The 22,212-nt window shown below is 39.2% G+C and overlaps 1 protein-coding gene and 1 pseudogene across 2 annotated transcripts in view; both read right to left on the bottom strand.

The window, feature by feature from the left end:
• Window positions 1–22,212, bottom strand: part of LOC109437996 (contactin-associated protein-like 3) — a 193,858-nt gene that overhangs the window by 28,275 nt on the left and 143,371 nt on the right. For both annotated transcript variants that reach the window (XM_019717553.3, XM_019717554.3), the window contains exons 13-16: window positions 19,980–20,177; window positions 16,307–16,463; window positions 10,961–11,088; window positions 3,290–3,460 (exon numbers count right to left, since the gene is read on the bottom strand). In XM_019717553.3, coding sequence (XP_019573112.3) covers window positions 3,290–3,460; window positions 10,961–11,088; window positions 16,307–16,463; window positions 19,980–20,177 — 654 coding nt within the window. The remainder of the gene's footprint in view (window positions 1–3,289; window positions 3,461–10,960; window positions 11,089–16,306; window positions 16,464–19,979; window positions 20,178–22,212) is intronic.
• LOC109437995 (solute carrier family 15 member 4 pseudogene) lies at window positions 1,430–3,184 on the bottom strand (annotated as a pseudogene).

Raw genomic sequence — 22,212 nt, 5'->3', positions numbered from 1 at the left:
TTAGCCAAGTGACTTTTGATCAATAGTAAACATATGTTGAGGTCTCTTAAACTTATATGTATGTATATTCCTTTGACATGACATTGTTATCAATGTATATAGTTTAGTCTTAACCACCTTTACTTTCTGTTGTTAGCATATTCTATTAATTACCTTTGTCTTTTGCTATTGGATATTGCTAACTAAATTGATTAGATATTGCTAAATAAATCAATTAGCCCCTCTCTAGCGTGTCCTCCTCCTTCTTTTCCCCACTGGTCATTACACAGTGATACAGACAAGTGTCATTCTGAGTTGGATAGGAGGGCGAAATAAATCTGTGTCCCAGAGGAAGAAAAACAGCTGATTTTAACATATTCTTCCTCAGAGTTTACTATTTATCTTGCTAAGCCTAAGCAGCAGAGATATTTACCTACATAAAGAAAACTAACATGTTATCTGGTTTCACACCTATAAGTGAGTTTATTTAAAGGTAGTTTAAATCTTCATATAGTATTTTCTTACAGTAACAAATAAAGAATAGTTTAACAAAATTAGAACCCCCACATACATGTAAAAATTGACAATCTAAAACTTGGTGACTAGCCAAACTGTTCAAGTTCACATTTAACACTTTCCATTATTTTTCATTACATTAATTCTGTTCAAAAGAATCTTCTCCTTACACCGCCCCCCCCCCCCACGATCGGTCTTTAGTCACAATGGTACCCAAAATCAAACTCTTTAAGTTGTTTTACAGCTTGAGATAGGACACATGGTCTTAAATACTTCTGGATGCATGTTCTTAAGAAAAAAAAAAAAAAAAAGCAATGTCAATAGTTTAAAAACCAAGTATTCTCTGAAGCAGCAGATAAACATATTTACTACCGCCCTGTATCAAAGAACTTGCAATGGCAAGATGTGTGGCTTAGGAAAGAAACCATAAACATGGCCTTCATTTAAAGTCTTTGCAGCACTTGACCACACTTTTCTCTCTTAATAAACACTCCCATCCTTTAATATAAGTAGAAGTTTATTAATCAAAAAGACAAGATCATATGGTGTGTGGGAAGGAAATGATAATATTTGTTTAAAATACTAAGATATTAACCAAGATATGTGTAGTCTCCCAAGACTAAGCAATCTCCATTTGTGGGTTTTGTCAAAGAGGAAGCCAGCTGCAAGATGGACAGAGATCTTCGCTGATGAGAAGCAATGTACTTCTGTGTCTCTGCTTCAGGAGAGCCCAGCATAACCGAGACAAACCACAGTAAGGCACTTAACCTAATTCCTCTGGGTAGACGAAAAGGAGAAACCAGTCCAGGTGTCATGCAAGTTTTAGGAAAGTCAGACATTTACAGCAATTTAAAATCTTGCCTTCCTCAGTGCACCCAGCCAGTCACTTCCAGGGACCATCTCTCTAAGGGACCTGACTTTGACTTTAGAAATGTCAGGCCCTCCTACTGTTGGGCCTCCCGTTTGCCCTTGGTCGCTAACACTTGTATTTCACAGAAATAATAAAGAAAAGCAGGAGGGCAGCTTCTTGAGTAACAGCCAGAATAAAAAATAGTTCAAATAGCAGCCATTTTATCACCAAAGTCTGTGCGGTTGCTCATTCACCTGATGGCCTTGATGGATACCAGCGGCAGCAGTCCGGAGCCCAGGAAGGACTCGACACCAGAGAAGAAAAAGAACAAGCCCATGGTGGCGCTCTGCGTGGACTTGGGCGCTGCAGAGGATGCAAATTCTGGACCTGCTATACTTGCAAATATTTCACTGATGCCAAACAGCATATATTGAGGGACCCTCCACTACATAAGCAAGTCAGCAGCAAAATACACATTTCTAATGGACTGGTTAATGGTTTTCTCTTTGCGAGGTCCGATCTTTTACTTGCCTAAATGCCAGCAGTGAAGACAGAACACATCACACAGAACATTCCGATGGCGATCCTTTCTAAGGGCGACGGGAATAAGTCATTTCTTCCCAAAGTGGAATCAACCAGCTTATCCTTGAAGGGAATGGACAGGAGGATGAGCACTGCATCAAACGTGCTCAGCCAGGCTGCTGGAAATGTATGGAGTGGTTACAATACTAGTAATTTCTGGACTTTTCAAATGAAGACCCTGTAAAACATACGTTGCCTCCATTTGAAAAAGCACTGCCCAGTAAGGTATCAAAGCCAAGAAAACAGGGATAATCTTGACCAAAGCTTTCACGTCTCCCGCGATGTCTTCCACCAATGGCCCTCCACGAGACATCTGCCGTAAACAGACTGATGAGAAGCTCGCTGGAACAGTCCACTGCTTTCCTTCACCACCACACTGCATCCTCCAGTTCGCTTCTGGGGCCGGCGCAAACGTGCCAGTATCCTTAACATATTAGCGAAGGCGCTGCCGTGGGGTGGGAGGGCTTGGTGATGGAAAAGCTCTGGCCGCAGAGGAAGATTAGCGAGCACACGCCGAGGCACAGTGGGGCTGGCATATCTGGTCCCCAAGCTCCGGTTCTGCCGAAAGCAGGCAGTGCCTCCTAACAAAACGACTGCTCCCAGATGCATGCTCTAGTAAAACCAATTCAAGACGCTTCTTGTGGTTTCTGGACCTCGATCTTTAACCTGGGCGGCACCGAAAGGCAAGAGGTTGGCCTTGACCGCGCACACGTCCAGGCGGATCGGGCGGACTCGTGGGGGCCGGTGGCGCGCGCGTACGGGGCGCGGCCAGCGGGCAGTCCAGCCGGCGGAGCAGGTAGATCACCAGGCCGAGGAGGGCGCGCGCCCAGCCCTTACGTGTGTGGGTCAGCCAGCCGCCCGAGGGCCACACCAGCTAGGTGAGGCCAGGAAGAGCTGCAGCGCCTGGCTCGCCTATACGCCCTCCCAGCCCCACGATGTGCCGTTAAGAAAGAACACCGGGTCGGCGGGGGATGCCACAGGAGGCGGCGCGCCCCCAGCTCTGGCAGCAGCACCGCGGCGCACGCCCCGCTCCCAGGAGCCGCGCGCCCGCTCACCTGTGGGCCCGCTGCGCCGCGCTGCCGGGCCCCGCGGCCCTAAATCTTCATAGAGTTATAAAACCCTCCGTGAAATAATGACAGTAAGGAACTGAGCTTTGCAAACATGAATAAACAATGTGACTAGTCAGCAATGTCAAATAATTTTGTAATTTAGTAAACAGTTATTTGACCAGTTTGGTTTAATGTCGTGCTTGCACATCGAGTTAAGGCAGCACAAAATTGTACAAACTTGTGTGTTTCCTGAATCATTGTTTTACTCTCTATTGCTGAGCACCCGTGGCTTTGTCCAGAGTGGGCGACTCACCGCGTAGCTCGAGCCTGATGAAGTCTGTGATCCCCAAATTCTCTATGAACACCCCAGAAGAAGCTGTCGTCTTAAAAAAGAAAGATACATCAGCGCTAAGCTCTTCTCGGAATGTAGGGAAATGCAGGTATGAAGTCTCAGTATTGAAGGAAGCAGAATTCCAAAATGACTCTGTTTATAAAAATTTAAAAAAAGACAGTGAAATAAAGAAACAAAATAAAATTATATTTTATATTCCGACGTGTTTTTTTTTTTTTTTCATTAAATGCATTAATTATCTATGTAAACCTTCATTTTGGTTTTTTTCTGAACATGTAGCCATGACATGTATGTCCAAGTAGTGATTCTTTCAAGGATTAAGATTCCGGACATGGCTGCAACTGAGTGAAGGGATAATCACTTGGGAAATGGCCTGTGTTTTGTTTTAAGAACAATATTACTTCTTAACTTATCATAGAGTAAAATTGACTTTGGGGGGTGAATTTTAATCCATGCACTGATTTGTGTAACCAGCAAAATCAGGATAAAGGACATTTCCATCACCCCAAACACTCCCTCCTGCTATTGTGTTCCAGTCACACCCTCCCCCTACCTTAAGCCCAGGCAGCCATGATCTAGTCTATCTGTATAGCTTCCCCTTTTCAAACGTCACATAAATGGAGTCATGCAGTACGTGTAACCTTTTGAGATTGGCTTCCTTCACTCAGCATAAAGCCTCTGAGACTCATTCAAGTCCATTCCATTGTACTGTACTATTCCATCATGTGATGCACCAGTTTATTTGTCCACATTTAAGAATACTATGGTTGTTTCCAGATTTGATCAATCACAAATAGAGCTGCTATAAACATTAGTGTAAAGGTTTTTGTGTGAAGGTAGATTTTCATTTCTCTAGGGTAAATACTCAGGAGAATTCAACGTCTCAGGATCATATGGTATAAGGTGTGATAAAAAAATATGGGGAATGTTTAAATTAAAAAAAATTTTATTACAGTAAAAGACATGCTGCCATTAATCCCCCTCAAAATACTCCCTCTCACTTTGCACACTTATCCCATCGTTCTTGCCACTTTCTGAAGCAGTTCTGGAAGTCCTCTTTCGTGTCTTTAGTTGTGCTGTCTTGGCTGCCTTGATGTCCTGAATCGATTCAAAATGTTTACCTTTCATGGTCATTTTGACTGGGAAAGAGCCATAAGTTGCACAGTGCCAGATGTGGTGAATAAGGTGGATGAGGACACACTTATATTTTTATTTGACAGAAATTACCGTACCAGAAGCAATGTGTGAAACCGAGCGTTGTCATGATGGAGGACAAAGTAAAGACATTCATGAAAGAGGACTTCAGAACTGCTTCAGAAAGTGGCAAGAACTATGGGATAAGTGTATTCGAAACAAGGGGACGTATTTTGAGGGGGCTTAATGACAATGTGTCTTTTAGTATAATAATTTTTTTATTTAAACATTCACTATTTTTAGATCACACCTCATAAGTATATGTTTAACCTTATAAAACTGCCAGTTTTCCAGTGTGGCTATGCCATTTTTAATTTCCATTGTCAATGTATAAGAGATCCAGGTTGTGTCATATCTTCACCAGAACATGGTATTGTTAGTATTTTTTTTTTTTTTAGCAATTTAAATTGGTGTGATGGTTTTAATTTGCCTTCCCTATCAGCTGATGAACATCTTTTCATGTACTTATTTGCCATTCTTATATCCTCTTTCATGAAGTATCTGTTCAATTTGGGGAGAACTGACATCTTTCCTATGTTAAGTCTTCCAATCTATAAATACAGTATCTCTCTCCATTTATTTAGACTTTTTGATTTTTTTCTTCAGCATTTAGTAGTTTTTAGTTCACAGATCCTCTACATGTTTTTGTTAGATGTATGCCTAAGTATTACATTTTTGGAGCTGTTAAAAATGATACTGTCTTGTAAATTTTGGTTTCCAATTGTGCATTGCTAGCATTTATGATTGATTTGTCTGTATTGACCTTGTATTCTGCAATCTTATTGAGTTCACTTATTAGTTCTAGTCCTTTTTTTTTTTTTTTTTTGGTAGAGTCCTTGAGATTTTCTGGGTAGACAATCATACATACCATGTTTCCCCGAAAATAAGACCTAGCCAGACCAATAGCTCTACTGGGTCTTTTGGAGCAAAAATTAATATAAAACCGGGTATTATATTATATTATATTATATTATATTATATTATATTAATTATATTATACCCGGTCTTATATTATATTAAAATAAGACCAGGTCTTATATTAATTTTTGCTCCAAAAGACTCATCAGAACTGATGGTCCGGCTAGGTCTTATTTTGGGTGAAATACGGTGTTTCTGTGAATAGAGTTTTCTTTCTTGTTTTCCAAGCTGTATGCACTTAATTTCCTTTCTTACATTTTTGCACTGGCTAGGACTTCCAGTATGATAGAAGTGGTAAAATTGGATATTCTTATCTTGTTACCAATTTTAGGGGGGGAGCACAGTTTTTCACCAACAATTATGTTGGTAGCTGTTTTGCATATATACCCTTTATTAGGCAGAGGAAGTTCTCTTTTATTCCTAGTTTGCTAAAAATTTTTATTGTGTATGCTATTATAATATAAATTATGTTGAATTTGGTATAATAATTCAAATTATCATGTTCATATCGATGCAGAAAAAAGCATGTGACATGATTTTTCTTCTTTAGAATCTTAATATGTTTGATTACACTGATTGATTTTCAAATACTGAATCAGCCTGGGATAAACCCCAGTTGATGATTCTTTTAAATGTTCCTGGATTATTTACTAATGCTTTGTTGAGGATTTTTGCATCTCATGATGACATTATCTGTAGTTATTATTTTTTATTTTGCACTTTCTTTGTTTCATTAGGGTATTTGGGCATTACTGGCCTCATAAAATGTTGGAAATAATTTCCTCTTCTATTTTCTGGAAGAGATTGTGTAGATATGGTGTTATTTCTTCTTTTGTAGAATTCACCAGTGATATCATCGTGGTCTGGATATATTTTTTTGGAAGATTTTAAGTAAAAATTCAATTCCATTAATATTTTTAAGTCTATTCCAATTGTCTGTTTCATTTTGTGTGAGTTTCGAAATTTGGTGGTTTTCAAGGAATTTGCCCATTTCATCTAAGTTGTAGAATTCATGTGTGTAAAGGTGTTTGTAGTATATCCTTATTGTACTCTTGATGTCTGTGGGGTCTGTAGTGACTTTCATTCCTCATGTTGGTAATTTTTATCTTCTCTCTTTTTTAAAGTTTAGCAGTTTTATTGACTTTAAAAAAAAGAATCGTTTTTGTTTTTTTAATCTCTATTGTGTTTTGCTTTTAATTGAATGGATTTCTGTTCTGTTCTTATTTTTATTATGTCCTTCCTTTTGCTTGCTTTAAGTTTGTTTTTCTCTTCTTTTTCTGGTTTCCTTTGGTGAAAGCTTGAATTATTGAATTGAGATATTTTTCTTTCATAATGTAAGCATTTAGTATTCCTCTAAGCACTGCTATAACTGCATCCCACAGTATATGTTTTATTTTCATTTTCATTCAATTCAGTATACTTTATAGTACTTGTTGAAACCTTGACTCATGTATTATTTGTTTGGTGTTTAATTTCTAAGTGTTTTGAGAATTTCTCACTACATTTGTTATTTTTAGTTTAATTCAGTTATGTCAGAGAATGTATTTTGTATGATTTGAATTATTTAATATTTGTTAAAGTTTGTTTTATGACACAGGATATGCTGTATCTAGGTTAAAGATCCTGGGCCTTTGAAAAAAGTGTATATTCTACTTTTGGTAGAGTGTTCTATAAATGTCAACTAAATTCAGTTGGTTTGTGGTGATAATTAGGTTTTCTATATCCTTGCTGATTTTCCCTCTATTAGTCCCACAGGTTAATGAGAAGAGTATTTAATTCTCTTATTATAATTATGGATTTGTCTATTTCTCCTTTATATCCTGTCAGTTATTGCTTTATGTATTTTGAAGCTCAGTTACTAGCATACACATTTAAGATTTTTGTCTTCTTGACCCCTTTTTGTATCAATTTTTTTTTTTTGCTTTCAAGCAAAGATTTTAATTTAGAAACTCCAGCTTTCTTTCAATTAGTGTTTGTGTAGTATATCTTTTTTTCCATCCTTTTAACTTATTATGTCATTATATTTGATGTAAGTTTCTCGTAGACAGCATATAGTTGAGTCATTACAATGTATCTTTTAGTTTGCTTAGACCATTTACATTAAATGCAAATGTTGACACAATGAATTTAGATCATGTTATAATTTTTTTCATGTTTGTTCTAATTTTTGTTCTTCTGTTTCCCCTTTTCTGTCTCCTTTTACTTAAACATTTTTTAGTATTCTATTTTTATTTGTCTATAGTGGTTTCTTTATTGGCTGTCCTAGGGATTATAATATATATACTTAATTCTTTACAGTCTTCTTAGAGTCTGTCTTTACCACTTCAAGTGGTTTGTAAAACCTTACCATCAATTTCATCCTTTTAGCCAGTCCCCTTTGTGTTGTTGCCACATGTATTACATCTATGTAAATTAAAAACCATATGAGATAATGTTGTATTTTTCTCTTTCAACCCTGAAATATATTTAAAATAACTCAATAAAAGAATGGTATTGTAATGCAGCAATTCATCTCCCACTACCCGCACAAGAACACAGGACACGGTGAGGCCAAAAAGGAACATCAATGGAGCCATGGATAGGGGGTTCATACCACTATATTCTCGATGGCAGCTTGTCAAGACACAAAAGCAAACATCCTCCAGCACCCCAGCAAGGGGTCTTCCTGCACCCCTGTCTCGCTGGCGGACAGGTGAGACACAGGAAACAGGATCAACACGATACACAATTCACAATCTTCACTTGCTAACTGCAATCTGCTTGCTAACCACACTTGCTAGCCACAATTGCACTTGCTAGCTTAGCCACGGCAGTTATATTAGTGGCTAATGGCTAACTGGTTACAGCTGATGGCTAACTGGTGACAGCTGATGGCCAACTAGTCACAGTTGATGGCCATCTACTACCCAAGCCAGCACTTTTCCACGTGAGGTTGAGAGCCTGGAAACTGCTCTCTGGGACTCTATCCCTACACGCCACCCCTCCAGAGTCTTGCCTCACACCCTACGGAACCAGCATCTTTTGCGAGGGGCCTTGTTCCAGGAACCCAGCTCACAAGAAATAGTTTCAGTCCAGTTCAAGTAAAGTCCCAGGGGGTGTCCCTCTATGTCCACCTACTTTCTGGGTATAGCCAGGGTTTCTCAGGGTACGGCCAGTCTTTCTGGGCACAGCCAGACTTCCTGGGTACAGCCAGAGTTCTCAGGGTACCACCAGACTTTCTGGGCACAGCCAGACTTCCTGGGCACAGCCAGGTTTCTCAGGGTACTGTGCTGGAACAATAGTGGCTCACATTCAAGGTGCTTACATACTCTCAATGGTGGCCGGTTCAGATACAAAAAGGAACTATCTGCCAGCACCCCAACAAGGGGTCTTCCTGCACCAGTCTCGTGGCCGGGCGAGACACAGGAAGTAAACAACTGCCAGCACCCCAACAAGGGGTTTTCCTGCACCACAGTCTTGCTGGCAGCCCGATGAGACACAGGAAGCAAACATCCGCCAGTTCCACTACATGGTGGTACGTTCCCAAGCAAAGAGTCCAGCGGTCCATCAAATCAGGGATGGAAGGCAATTTCCCATAGTCCACAGTCATTCGCCAAGGCTGTGCTTTGGCCTCACAACGTGTGCCCTCTGCAGGGCGAGGGCTCCAAGTCCTCCCCAACCCGGGGGTGAGGGATGACCTTGACCTCACCCGCATCTTCCACCAAGGACTCAGCAAGTGTTTCCTCCTGGGACCACAATTCCTGCACCTGGGCTGCCTCAGCAGGCAGTTCCCAGCCCACACGGCTGCAAGGACCTTCACTTTCTTCTGCCTATGCTGGTTGGGGAACCGTCCACATCTTCCCACCCCTCCACAGGGGTCCAACTCCTGAGAACAGTGGCCACTGGGCACCATGTCCTCCTGCCCAGAGTCAGACATCATTCTTACCTGGCTGGAATCCTGCTTGCTGCGCCAAGTGTCCGAGTGGGTGGTGGCCATGGTATAAGATGTCCACAACTCTAGGAGCCCATGGCAACAGCAGACTACCAAAAGGCAGGTGACTCTCGCCATGGCCAAGAGGATGGTATGCCATCCGGAGGCTTGAGAGAACAACTAATTTATCGAGGGGTCATGTTTCTCCCGGGTAAATTGCGTTTCCTATTCCCAGTGCTGGTTGAGACCCTGTAATGCAGGGACTCAGCTCCTGCTCCCCCTGGCACAAGACCGCAGGATAAGGCGATGCCAAAAAGGAACACCAACGGAGCCACGGATAGGGATTCGTACCACTATATTCTTGATGGCAGCTGGTTGAGACACAAAAGCAAACATGCACCAGTACCCCAATGAGGGGTCTTCCTGCACCCCAGTCTTGCTGGGGGCTGGGCGAGACACAGGAAGTAGGATTAACATGATCCAGAATCCACAATCCGCACTTGCTAACCATACTTGCTAGCCTCAGTCCGCACTTGCTAGCTTAGCTACAGCAGTTATATTAGTGGCTAATGGCTAACTGGTTACAGCTGATGGCCAACTAGTCACAGCTGATGGCCATCTACTACCAGAGTCAGCACTTTTCCATGTGAGGTCAAGAGCCTGGAAACTGCTCTCTGGGATTCCGTCCCTATAGGTATATTATATTTACTCAAATATTTACCATGTCTAATGCTGATTTTTTATTCCTGATGTCCCAAATTTCCTTCTGCTAATTTTCCTTCTGTTGGAAAAACCTCCTTTAGAAATTCTGTTAAAGCATACTTTCTGGTAATGAATGCTTTCAATTTTCCTTCATCTGAGAATTTCTTTATGTAACTTTCATTCCTGAAGGATGTTTTTGCTGAATATAGAATTTTGGACTGGCAATTCTTTACTTTCAGCATTTGAGAAATGTTTTGCCACTTCCTATAGCCGGTACATTTCTGATGAGAAATTCACTGTCATTTAAATTGGTGTTCCCCTATAGATAATGCATCATATTCTCTCTGGCTGATTTCAAAATTTTTCTCACTGTCTTTAGTTTACAGAAGTTTGATAATGATGTATCTGGACATGAATTTCTTTAAGTTTATCCTGTCTCAGGTTCATTCAACTTTCATTTGTCTTTTGCCAAACTTGGAAACTTTCCTACATAAACACTCATAATTGCAAGGAGGCATTAATGAACAGGTACATTAGACAGGTTCGGTCCTCTCATTTTCTCATTATCTTACCAATTTTAGACATCTTAGTATGCAGCAAAGTGCTTTATACTAGTAGGTAAATATTAAATGTTTGCTGACCAGGTGACAATATTTCAGTTGATTCCATGACTTCACAGCAGTAATCTGAATTAGATACTATAGAAGAGACACATAATCCAGAGGCAATATATTTTTCTCAATTAAGATGACAATATACACTTATTTTATAAATTAATATACCCCTCATGAAATATAGATTATCAAGAGAGACAGCGTTCTTGTGAACCCACGCAGCTAAATTTCTCATGAAACATTGATCTGCATTTATTGTCAGGACTCAAGATGCTTCCTCCTGCCACTACTTACTGTCCCCCCAGCAGAGCAGAGGCCCCAGTGTATAGGCTGCTTCAGAATGTGGTCGGCCTGCGTCTGTCATCACAACTCGAGTGACCGGCAGGTGCTTCTTACAGGAGAGGACGACTGTGTCACTGGTCCTAGAACACAAACACAACCACCTTTACCTTCCTCCAAATAACATACAGAGAAGTAACAGTCTTTTATTGCAATTCAAGTAGTATTAAGCTAAATTTGTAAATGCCTAACAGCAGGGAAATCAAACGGCTCATCTGAACATTTACAGATATAGAAATGTATTTAATGAGGTCGTCTGAGGACCAGAGGCCATTGTCCATCTCCCTGTCCACAGAGTAGAAAACTGGCAGGTCCCAAATTCGGTCATGGGCACACGCTTGCGATTACATTTTCAAGGTGATTAAGCACTCACTGCTCTTTCCATTTTAGCCCCCGTGTAATACTTAAAAGCAGAACTTACAATGGAAGAGCAACCCGCCTTGAAAAAACACCTGACTGACAAGAGTTCGATTTTCAATTGTCAGAATTTTTGTTACTAAAGGTTCAGAAATGCCTATCATGGTTATTAGGCATTTCCTTACTTGTTGATGCCATAAATTTAAAAACAAAGACAAAGCAAAATGTTGATTCAAAACCAAGATGTAAGTGTGACACGATGCATTCTTAACATTAGTGTGTGGGTAATGCATGGAGAGGTGCTGTGTCGGTGACTGTCACCATCCATTCATGCGACTAATGTGTACTGCACATCTTCTATTTGCGAGGCCCTGTGTTTTGGGGATGTGGACATAAAAGCCACCATCGATGTCCCCAGGAAACCTAGTGGACATTATAAATAATAACAATAGCAACAATAAGAATATCACCATGTAAGTGATATTTGGGGAAGCATTAATGTTTGTGGTTGCAAGACAACAAGGACTGGATGAGGGGCCAGAGGACTGGGTGGTAAGCTGGCTGCACCCCAATGTCTTCTCTAGACAAAGTAAGGAGATTTTCTACACTTTAAAAGCTGTTCATATTTTTTTCTTGTATACTTCAATTACATGTGAACTTTTGATTTATGGACAAATAATAGTTTGTCTAATTTATCATTCTGACGACCTGTACCGGTGTAGAACCTTGTTAGTTTTAATTCCTAACAATTACAAAGCCACCACTGACTCCTTCATGTGTAAGTCGAAGCATTAGAATCTGCTGTTTTTGCAGGTCAAAAAAATCGCAATTTCATAGGTTTCAGACTAATAGCTTTGCTGCCTCAAAAACCTGCATAACCTAATAGTTAACCATTACAATCCTGTTTAGGCATTAAAATGTTCTTTTAAAGTGGAAATTTTTTAATTATTAAGATTTTTATTTTGTTTAAAAATTTTGACACAGTGACTGGCAGTGCATATGGTAAGATATGGAGTACATATCTTGAAAGTTAAACAACAATGTTTTTGAATTAGGTTGTTTACAAAAATCAGACTAAATAAAACAACCTGGGTTTATCTGGGTAAGCCCCTGTGATCCCTGCAGATGGAGTTACACAGGCAGGTCACCCCAATGACATAACACCTGGTTTTGCTGGGAATGGCTGTCACAAACCAGAGGGTGCCACTGGATTATGGGAAGCCAGTCTGGGTATTAATTTTGTTATAAATGTGGGGATAATGCACAAAATTAATTCCTGGTATTAAATATCGATAAATGTTACAAATAAGTACTTTAATTCATGTGATTGCTATTTTGGTAGAATACCCTAGAAGAAAAATGTCAGTGCATTACTTAACTGAAGATTCTTGAATTTCAAAGAACAATTTAAAAGCTACACTTTTTAATGTAGTGAAAAACTACACTTTAATTCTGTTTTTATCACTTGACAGTGCAAATAGAGCCTGAAAGCACTGAAGGAAAATCATTAATTCATGTTGTGTGTATGAAGTCATATGTTATAATAGAGTCTTTTCCATTTTGTTGTTTGCAAAGTGCCTTCCTGAATCTGAGGGAATTTTAAGCAATTCGTATTTAAAAGTTTTTTATTAATACCAGCCATTCCCAACTGCCCACACTTTTACATAAGATATTATTAATTGCCATGGCCACCAGGTTCATTCTGAACTGCCTAATCTATAGTCATATCTCAGTTTTTTTCTCGCTTCTCTATTTTTTCCCCCAAATTTGTAAACATTGAATATCTAGACATGATAATTTCTCATAAGTTTTAAACTTTCAGTAAGAGAACTTCCAAATCACCTCCTTTTTGTTTTAGTCCCTAGTGCTCTAGAAATTATTCTTACTGTTCATTTTCAGTAGTCGTGTTTGAGATATAACAGAGCTTTGAGTTGTTGAGAAAGCTACAGGGTAGAAATATTGGGTCAACTTTCATGTCTTATAATTGTTCGGTAGAAAAAGGGACTGGTGACAACACAATTATCATCACCCAGAATTCCATGTTTTGAAAACGCTTGGGCTCTCTGTTGGGTTCCGCTGTGCTTTTGCTTATCTCATTGGCAAACCCAGGCTGTATTAATTACTGCAGCATCTTCAGTCTGGTAAGGCTGGTCCCCACTCCTTGTTTCCCTCTTCAGAATTGTCTGAGACACTCATAGGTTTTCTTTGTAGACAATCACATTCTCTATGAATAATGCAATCTTTATTTCCTTGTTTTCATTTTTTTTGTTTTGAATTGCCATATATATTATCATTCTATTATTCATTTCCAACGCAATTGCATTATAATCAGAGAAACTGTCCGTGTGATAACTACTGTAAAACTTTGTTTTGCTTTATGGAACATAAGGGAAATCAGTTTGCAAAAATGTGCTATTGTGCTTGAGAAAAGTATGTATTCTATAATTTTATGTGTCTAACAAATCAAGCTGTCAGTTTTCATTTAAAAAATATCTATATCCTATTAATTTTTGTCTGCTTGGGTTACCAATTACTAACAGATGTATGTTTAAACATTTTCCTATCATGGTTGATTTGTGAGTTTCTTCTTTCAGTTCTGTCAATAATTTTCTATATACATTTTGAGTCATTTTTATTAGACGCATACAAGTTTAGGATTATTAGTGTTTTCCGGTGCAATTAAAAAGTGTCAGTATAATAATAGTAATCTTGTCCACATTAAGACTTTTAAAATTTACTTACTTTTTTGTATATTTTCCTGGTAAAATTTTTTTCTAGCATTTTATTTTCAATATTTCTAGGTATACAAACAAGATATACTTGGTTTTAATTCAACATGACATATCTGGATTTAAATGGATATTTTGTAGCATTTATTGTGCACGATTATTCATACATTTTGATCTTATTTCATACTTGTTGCTTCCTCTTCTTTTAAAAATCTTATTTGCTATCTTCTCTTGGATTAATTAAATTTTTAAAATCCCATTTTTTCTTTCTTTCCTCTATTGATTTGAATACTACATGCTCTGTTTCTATTCTTTTAGAAGTTACACTTAAAATTGTAATGCCTATACATTAAGCAATGTAATGCTAATAAATATTTACAAGTTTTAGATTTCAATGACATTTTCATTTCTGAACATTCTTTTAGTTCCTTTGTAAAGCACAATCGTTTTTGTTAATAGAATCAGATTTCTTACGTTTCAATTCCATATATAGTTATATGTTATTTGTGTCTGGTATTTACCTGTTTTATTTTTTAACCTCTGAGTTTATAAATTTCTTTCCTCAATATTCCTGCTTTCATCTGAGACTTTCTTTGTAAGATCACTTTCTTTCATTCTGAAAACTACTCTTAAAAATGTTTTTTTAAGACTTCTTGTGGAGTCTGCTGGTGGTAAATTTCTTCAGAATATGTTTGTCTGCATCTTCATTTTAACTCACTTTTGAAAACAGTGAACACTTAGAATTTGACAGTTGCTTTACTTTCACACCATGAAGGGAGTGTCCCGCCTGTGGGCGTAGATCCATGCTGTTGAGCAGAGGTCAGCTGTCTGTCTAGCTGTCTTTCTTTTTAAGAGTCTTCCCTTACTCTTTGCTCCTTTCAACGTTTTCTTTAGTGTTCTTTGATTTTACCATGTGTCAAGATATGGATTTATTTTAATTTATCCTGCATGTTATTCTAGTACTTTCTCAAATCTGGAAATTTCTCAGCTATGTGAATACTGCCTCTTCTTAATTATCTTCAATCTTCTCTTTTGAAACTTAGTCAGACACATGTTCAGTCTTCTCCACACCATTCCTCTATGTCACTACTTTCTTAGTTACCACTTTGTTTCTCTGTGCTCTATTCTGTCCTTTATTTACATGTATTTTTTCATTTCACCAATTTTCTGATCATTTGTGTCTATTATATGGTCCAACAAGTCTTAAATTTCAATGATAATGTTTTCATTTCTAAACTTTCATTTGGCTCTATTGTAAACCAGTCATCTCTGTTAGTAGTATATGACTGTTTTCCCATGTTTCAATGCCAGTGTTTATTTTTCAGACAGCTCACATATTTATTTTATCTTATGTTTTTAATGTATCCATCATCTGTGATTTTTAGGCATCCAATCTGTCTTTGTGGTTTCTTCTGCCTCCACTTCTCTTCTGCAGTGTTGTATGTAACACTGGATTGTGAGCTCATGTTCGGTAGCATTTTATCTGTGGGAATCCTGTGAGGCCTGCACAAAAATATCATGTAATTCAACGATAAGCCATTGGTGCCTCCAACCTGTGGCCATGTGTACTTAATTCAAGGATCATCCAGGTCATGTAAATCTGGACGCTAAATCAGTGTGAGGGCAGGTCTGTAGACATGAGCTTTTAGGGAGCTATTTTTTTTTTTTTTTCTACCTAGAGTGCTAACTGGAAGATTCATCCTTTTTCACTTTTTCTTTGGGTTTGTAGCCTTTTGAGATCTCTAGTTCTATGGGTAGTTAGTTATATGTTCCATATATCCCCTTTCATGGACTCAAGGTCTTGTCTAGTTTTCTCTCTTTGGCCATTTAAAAACCCAACTAGAAATCAGGGGGGTCAGCAAACAGCCCTGGGTCAGCCTTGGGTGGTTTATCTTATTAACTGGGTTAAACTTAACTTTAAGAAGCCTGATACTTTACTTTCAGTGAATGGGAAACATTAATCTAGTATTCCTCTTTTGTCTTACTAGAAGAGTAAAATGGGTCTGATTATTTATTCATAGGTAAACAGAAATAGCCACCTTTATATTTTAGGCTTCAGGTTAAGTCCATCATACATGTCAAAGTTTATCCTTTTCACTTGCTAGGGAATACTTTATTCTTTTTATTGTACTGTCTTGTCCAATGTCTACCTAAAGTACACAACTTAAGCAATAAAAAAATTACAGTTTGCACAGGGAAATTATATGGAAATCACCATTCATTCCGGTCAGCATCACAGTTGCAGTAATATTGAGAATCAATGCAGTTCCCCTCTAATCCACAAGTACACTTTTGAGCATCAGGCAGAGAACCTCCCCAGTAAGTGTGTGTTTCATTGGTTCTTCCAACCCACCAGCTCACTGGGGTTCCATCTGAAAGACAAGTATGAGAAAGGTGACATCTACTTTGGCCCCCACTACCTGCCTCCCCAATAGAGTTCCCTTACTCCCCTCTATTAAAACATAGAGAGGCTATTTTAGAAGTGAAGATATTTTAACTCTAAATAGGATATTTTTTAAAAGGACTTCCAACTGTGTAAATATATCTTAATAAGACTTGCATCATCACCATATATATTTTTTCCCTTATTAGAAAATGATCAAGTGGTCCCTCACTCATTCAGGCATGATATTTACATATTTCTCTTGAGGACTCCAATTATGTAATTTATTTGGAAATTACATTAAAAATTGTCATCAGAATAAAAACCACAGTAATTTATATACTGAATCTGAAATCTGTTTGAGATCCTAATAGGCCATTGAAAGAATTTAATGTTATTATGCAAAATATGGATTTCCTTCACTGTATTCATTAGCTAAATACACTGGTACTTCATAGCATGTCTAGACGTTTCTTGGAGATATGTGCTACTTTTTATACTGAATGGGTTAGCTCTGTATCTGGACACCAAAGCAATGGCCCCGAGAAGCCTCTTGCTGCCTGAGATGTGTCTCAGGCTCAGAACAACTGCGAGGTATCTCCAGCTCAGTTCTTCAGTGAAGCCCGTTGGTCTGCACAGCACACAGTCACGTGACTGCAGCGCCTCAGCTCTACAGGACTGCAGGGTTCTGCTAAAGGCTCGCTGAGGCCGGTTGTGGTTACAGCACCGCCGGTGAGGAGGATCACAAAAGGCAGAGACCGAGGGTGGAGGGGAAACGGTTTCTGGTAAACAGAGGGAGGGAAGGAGGGGAATCTGAAGTGACATCCCATCAGTTAGCTCTGCGAAGATGCCTGTCCATTTCAGTGTGCTCCTTCAAACCCTTAGGATGGTCCCATCGGCACCCACCAAGAACCTGGAATATAGACCAGCCTCTCCCTAAATTACAAGGCCACTACTCTTATGGCTCTCAGTTCAATGAGACTTCTGCTTCCGCTGACAGCCCCTCAGCTTGTAAACACTTCGTGCATTCATTACCGCCCACAGCAAGCCCAGTGGGTGAGAAACACGCCACAAAATCAGTATCAACAGTCTTATGTTTTTTTAATGTGTTGAAAACACACTAAAACACATCTACCCAGGGTAGAAGATCTTTTAGCTCAAACATTTAATAGTTATTTTTCAAAATACCATTTTAAAAACATAATTATTCAACACATTCTTTCATAGATCGAAGAGCAAAGAAATCATTATACACAAATGCACAACTGTGTATTTACATCGGAATTTTTCATTTTCTCTATAGAATAAGAACCATCCATTGTCTTTAAAAGTAAAAATGCCTTTGACTCCAAGATTTCTCTGAGTAACCTAGAGAACTTGCGTAAAATATAATTCAGAATAACAGGAAGAATTAGAGGTTGGATTGGAAAGAAACCGAAGAGCTATCAATGACCAGGGTGCACGGCTGTGCCATCTCAATCATTTCAGCTGCTGGTTCACTGTCCTTCTCTCCAGCCACAATTACAATCCCAGTGACTTAGCATCCCCGGGATGGTGACGTAATTAATGGTTTCCCAGAATCAACATTGACTATTCTGTAACTTCCTCGTTGGCCACCCTTAATCATGTCCCCTGAAACTATAACATAGAAACCTTAAGGATACTGAAGGAAAAATGTTCCAGGACTCTGACAAGATCTTAGGCCCACGTGCTCTGTCCCAGCCCGCCTGAAAACCCAAGTGACCACACGGGCTGCGGCACTGAGGCCTGAGACTTGCTCTGTCTCCTGTGCTGATTAACATAACCTCAATTTCCTGACAACTTCTGCGAATTTAAATAGCAGAAAATTCTTGGGATAGAACTGAATTTTGACTGACATCCCCCAGTCTATCCCTATACAAATCTTAAGCTATTTGCTTCCACGCTGCAGTCACCTTGTACTGTTCTCACATTGCAACATTGTAATGAGGGCTCCAGGGGAAGGTATTATTTATTTTCACTCTCCACACCTGGGTAGGTAGCATCCACGCCCTACACACCCATTTTGTGTTTACTGATAATGCAGAGCAAATGAGTGCAACAATTTTAAGGTGTATTAGGCTATACTATTTGCCTGCCTCATCTCTCCCCTAACTAAGAGCTTCTGGAAATAGACAGGTCTGTATTAAATTTGTCTAAATTAAGTTTCTACTGAAAATTCTCCTGTAGCAGAATATAAGAAATGCAAATAACTTGAGCATGTGTAGACGAAGACGTCTGTTTTGTTTCTTTAGCAAGTATTCAACAAATTTAAAAATCTTTTCTCTTTCTGCATTTTCCCCTAACGCCAATTGAAATCCTTTTTTGTTGGTGTTTCTGTTTCATATATTTATACCAAAGGGGTGACAGTGAGTAGTCGCTTGCAAATCAGTAGGTAGACACCTCCCCGTGATGTCCACATCCTGGAAAGGACTACATGCTGTACGTGTGAGTGGCTTTGGCTGGGGCTCACTGGGTAGTTTGTGTTCTGACTGTTAATGATCGGCCCCAAAACTGCTCTCCCTCTGTCTAGTCTTCCCTAGTTAGAGAACTCAACCCATACTGTTCCATAGCACTGCCTTTCTCGCCCAGAGGCAGCTTTCTCATTCTTCTGGGAACACACAATTTCAGTTCGGTGATCTATTGGGCAGCAATCAACTAAGTACATACTAAACCCTTGAGCACTAACTATAAATTCAATAAACTGGAGAGATGCAATTAAGTAGCATTTATAGATGCAATTTATAGATGTTGTCCAATTAAGTCCTGGTGAGGTTAGCTTTAAAGACACAGAGAGATGAAACAATTTCCCAAGTCACACAGCTGAGTGACAAGCTTGGAACTTGAACTCAGAGGACCCTGCCTACCGCCCTCTGCTCTCTCTACATCCTGATCAGAGAAGGGGCAGACCAGCCTGTAGGAAAGCAAGGAATTTCATGAAGGCAGTGGGGTTGCCCATTCTGACAAAATGAGTTATTTCAAAGAAAGAAAATACAAAAACTGAATGTTTAAGAGTAGATTAGATACAAAAATTGAACTATTCGCAGTTATGTTGTGCAAAAGCGCTGCATGATACCGCCATTGCTCCCTAGTTAATAATCACCCAAGACACAAGTGGCATTGAGTCTATGAAACAGAATCTCAGGGAATAATCTCCTGCAGATAACTACGCCATGAAGTCATTGGCACTCCCTCCTAAAAGGAAACAGAATGAAGGTGTAGCTGCCCTTCATGGTGGACGAGCACTGAGAGTCCAAAGGCCTTGAAAGAAGGCTTTCACTGCCCAGATGAGTCTGAGAAGAGACCTCAGGTCATTTACAGCTTTGAACAAAGAGCAACAGATATCGACCTTGCTCTTTGCTCCAAGGAAAAGCATCCTGTAATTTTCAGACCGTGGTTCATAGGGCACAGATTCTCAGGCACTTGTGCATGCCACTCTGACCTGTGAGGACTCCAGCCCTGAGGACAAGTTGCTCTGGGTACTCACCATGGTGACGGGTAAGCCTTGACTTCTTGGGGTGGAAAGCCAGCTCCTGTTGGCAGTGGTCCGCACGGTCAGTTATGGCCTGGAGCTGGTCCATGCTGGCCCTGTACTTGAAAACCACAGGAGGGAGGTTCTCTTCATTGGAGCCTTTGACCCTGGCCAAGTGGGAGCCATCGTGCTGCACTGAGGTCCATGTTGTGTCTTGTGGGCAGAAATGGGGTTGGGAAGGAGAAAGGAGATTGTGACTAGAATAATTAAAAATAAATATGGAAATCAGAATCATCTTCTATGTGAGTTAAGAATTTTATTTTGGCAGCTATCAGATCTCTTTGAGATTGGAATCAAAGCAAGTGAGATTCTTCCAATATTAAAGTAGAAATTCTGTTTATTGCAATTTGTATTACCCTGAATGTAGTTAACATTGTCAGGGAGCCAATTTTTAAAATTATGTTATAATATTCAAAGTTATAAATAGATATTTTTGGCTGTTAAAAATGACTTTTATTGTGTGTATATTTATCTTTTTAATAAACATGTTCCTCACCTGCCTGAACATCTCTTTCTCTCATAATCACAGAAGTGTATAAAAAGAACATTTGAGGAACCAGCAGCCTACATGATCATGCAAAATAATAAAAATAAGTATTTTTGACAAAAATTGGATGATAGTGCATCAGCAACTCAGTCAGTGGCCAGTACTAAAAAACACAGTTCCTTGGAATATCTAATATAATTCCTGGCAGTGACCAGGACAAGCGTCTGCTGGCAAATTATGACATATGCCTGTTTCATTGATTACTATACTTTTAAAAGAGATTTTTAAAAGTTAATACACACTCCACATATTCATAACACAAACAAACCCACAGACGACAACAAAAACACATCTTGACTTTTTTACCTTCTCCCATACACCTCCCATCATGAAGGTATAAAAGGTTTCACTGTACAAAACACCCATGGTTCAGTGGTTAAAAGGCGGACTTTGAGTTGCCCTAACTCAACTATGTTTATAACGTCAAGTCACATAACTTACTCTGTGATATGTATTTGGTAAAATGATCAGTATACATATAAACTTTCCAAATTTCAGAGGCAGGAAACAGTCACATGGAGTTTATTTTTATTATTTGAAATAGCTATTACATGGACAAGCTTCAAAATCAGAACAGTGCTCCCGGGAAGCCACTGAGGGGCTCCACTGGCCTCATCCCCTGTCCTGCTGGGGGTTTGGGCCTGGGAGCTATCTAACAGCCACACAGGTGCTCACAGACGCCTAACACATCCAATACACCCGGAGATCCAGGAGGAGAATCCAAGGGCCATGGAGAGAACTCTGGCTCAAAGCCTATGGAAAAGCATCACAAAATATGCAAAAACTAGCAAGAACAGGGACAAACTGTGAGTCAGCATGACTAATTCAGTTTCATAGTCAATTAGGAAAAAAGACAACAGATCCCCCCCTTTCTCTGCTCACTCAAGGGAGCTCTGAGTGTTCCTATAGCAACTTGAAGTCCATAGATTTTTTTTTTTCCCCTTTAATCATGTTTTTACTAGACTTTTAATATTTCAATATTTTCCTGGAAAATTACCTAAATGGGCCTGGTGTTATTTTCTTGTAATTACATATTTCAATTCACCCTCGGGGTTTCTTCCATCAGAAGAAATAAGGGTAACAGGAGGCATGCAGAAGACTGTGTCAGGCTTGGGAGTTCATCGATTATAATGCCATTGTGTCCTTTATTTTCACGGTTTGTGGCACAAAGAAAAATGATATGCCCGAATAGCTCATATAGGCTACTGGTCAGTATGATAGATTTACAGTCTCACATCGTTAAAATGTAGTAATAGAAATTTTTTCAAGTGGAGAAAAGGGAAAGTTTAAAAAGAATCTCAAAACTGCCCTTCTGGAAAGAAGAATTTAAATGATTGCCCTTTCTAAAAATGTTATTTAAAAGACCCCAATAAAGAGACATTATTTTTCCCTAATTTCCACAACATATTACTTTCCTAGATTTCAAACTATTAGTGGGAAGGGACCTTTGAGATGCAACGTAGCCTTAGCTTTCAAGCATGAGGAGACAGACCCAGGAATTGAAGTGACCAGCATGATGAAAAGTACTTAACTGCTGTGTACTGTAGTCTGAAGCACAAATCAGATCTGAAGAAATTAATTGTAATAGTGGACAAATTTAACCAAGATTTGAACTGTCACTGAAGGGAACCACAGGAGAAC

Source organism: Rhinolophus sinicus, chromosome 16 (assembly GCF_057876585.1).
Source record: "Rhinolophus sinicus isolate RSI-liver-muscle chromosome 16, RSI-T2T, whole genome shotgun sequence".
In the NCBI taxonomy this organism is placed as follows: domain Eukaryota; kingdom Metazoa; phylum Chordata; class Mammalia; order Chiroptera; family Rhinolophidae; genus Rhinolophus; species Rhinolophus sinicus.
The sequence above is the reverse complement of the archived record's forward strand: the minus strand, read 5'-3'. Positions and strand labels throughout refer to the sequence as shown.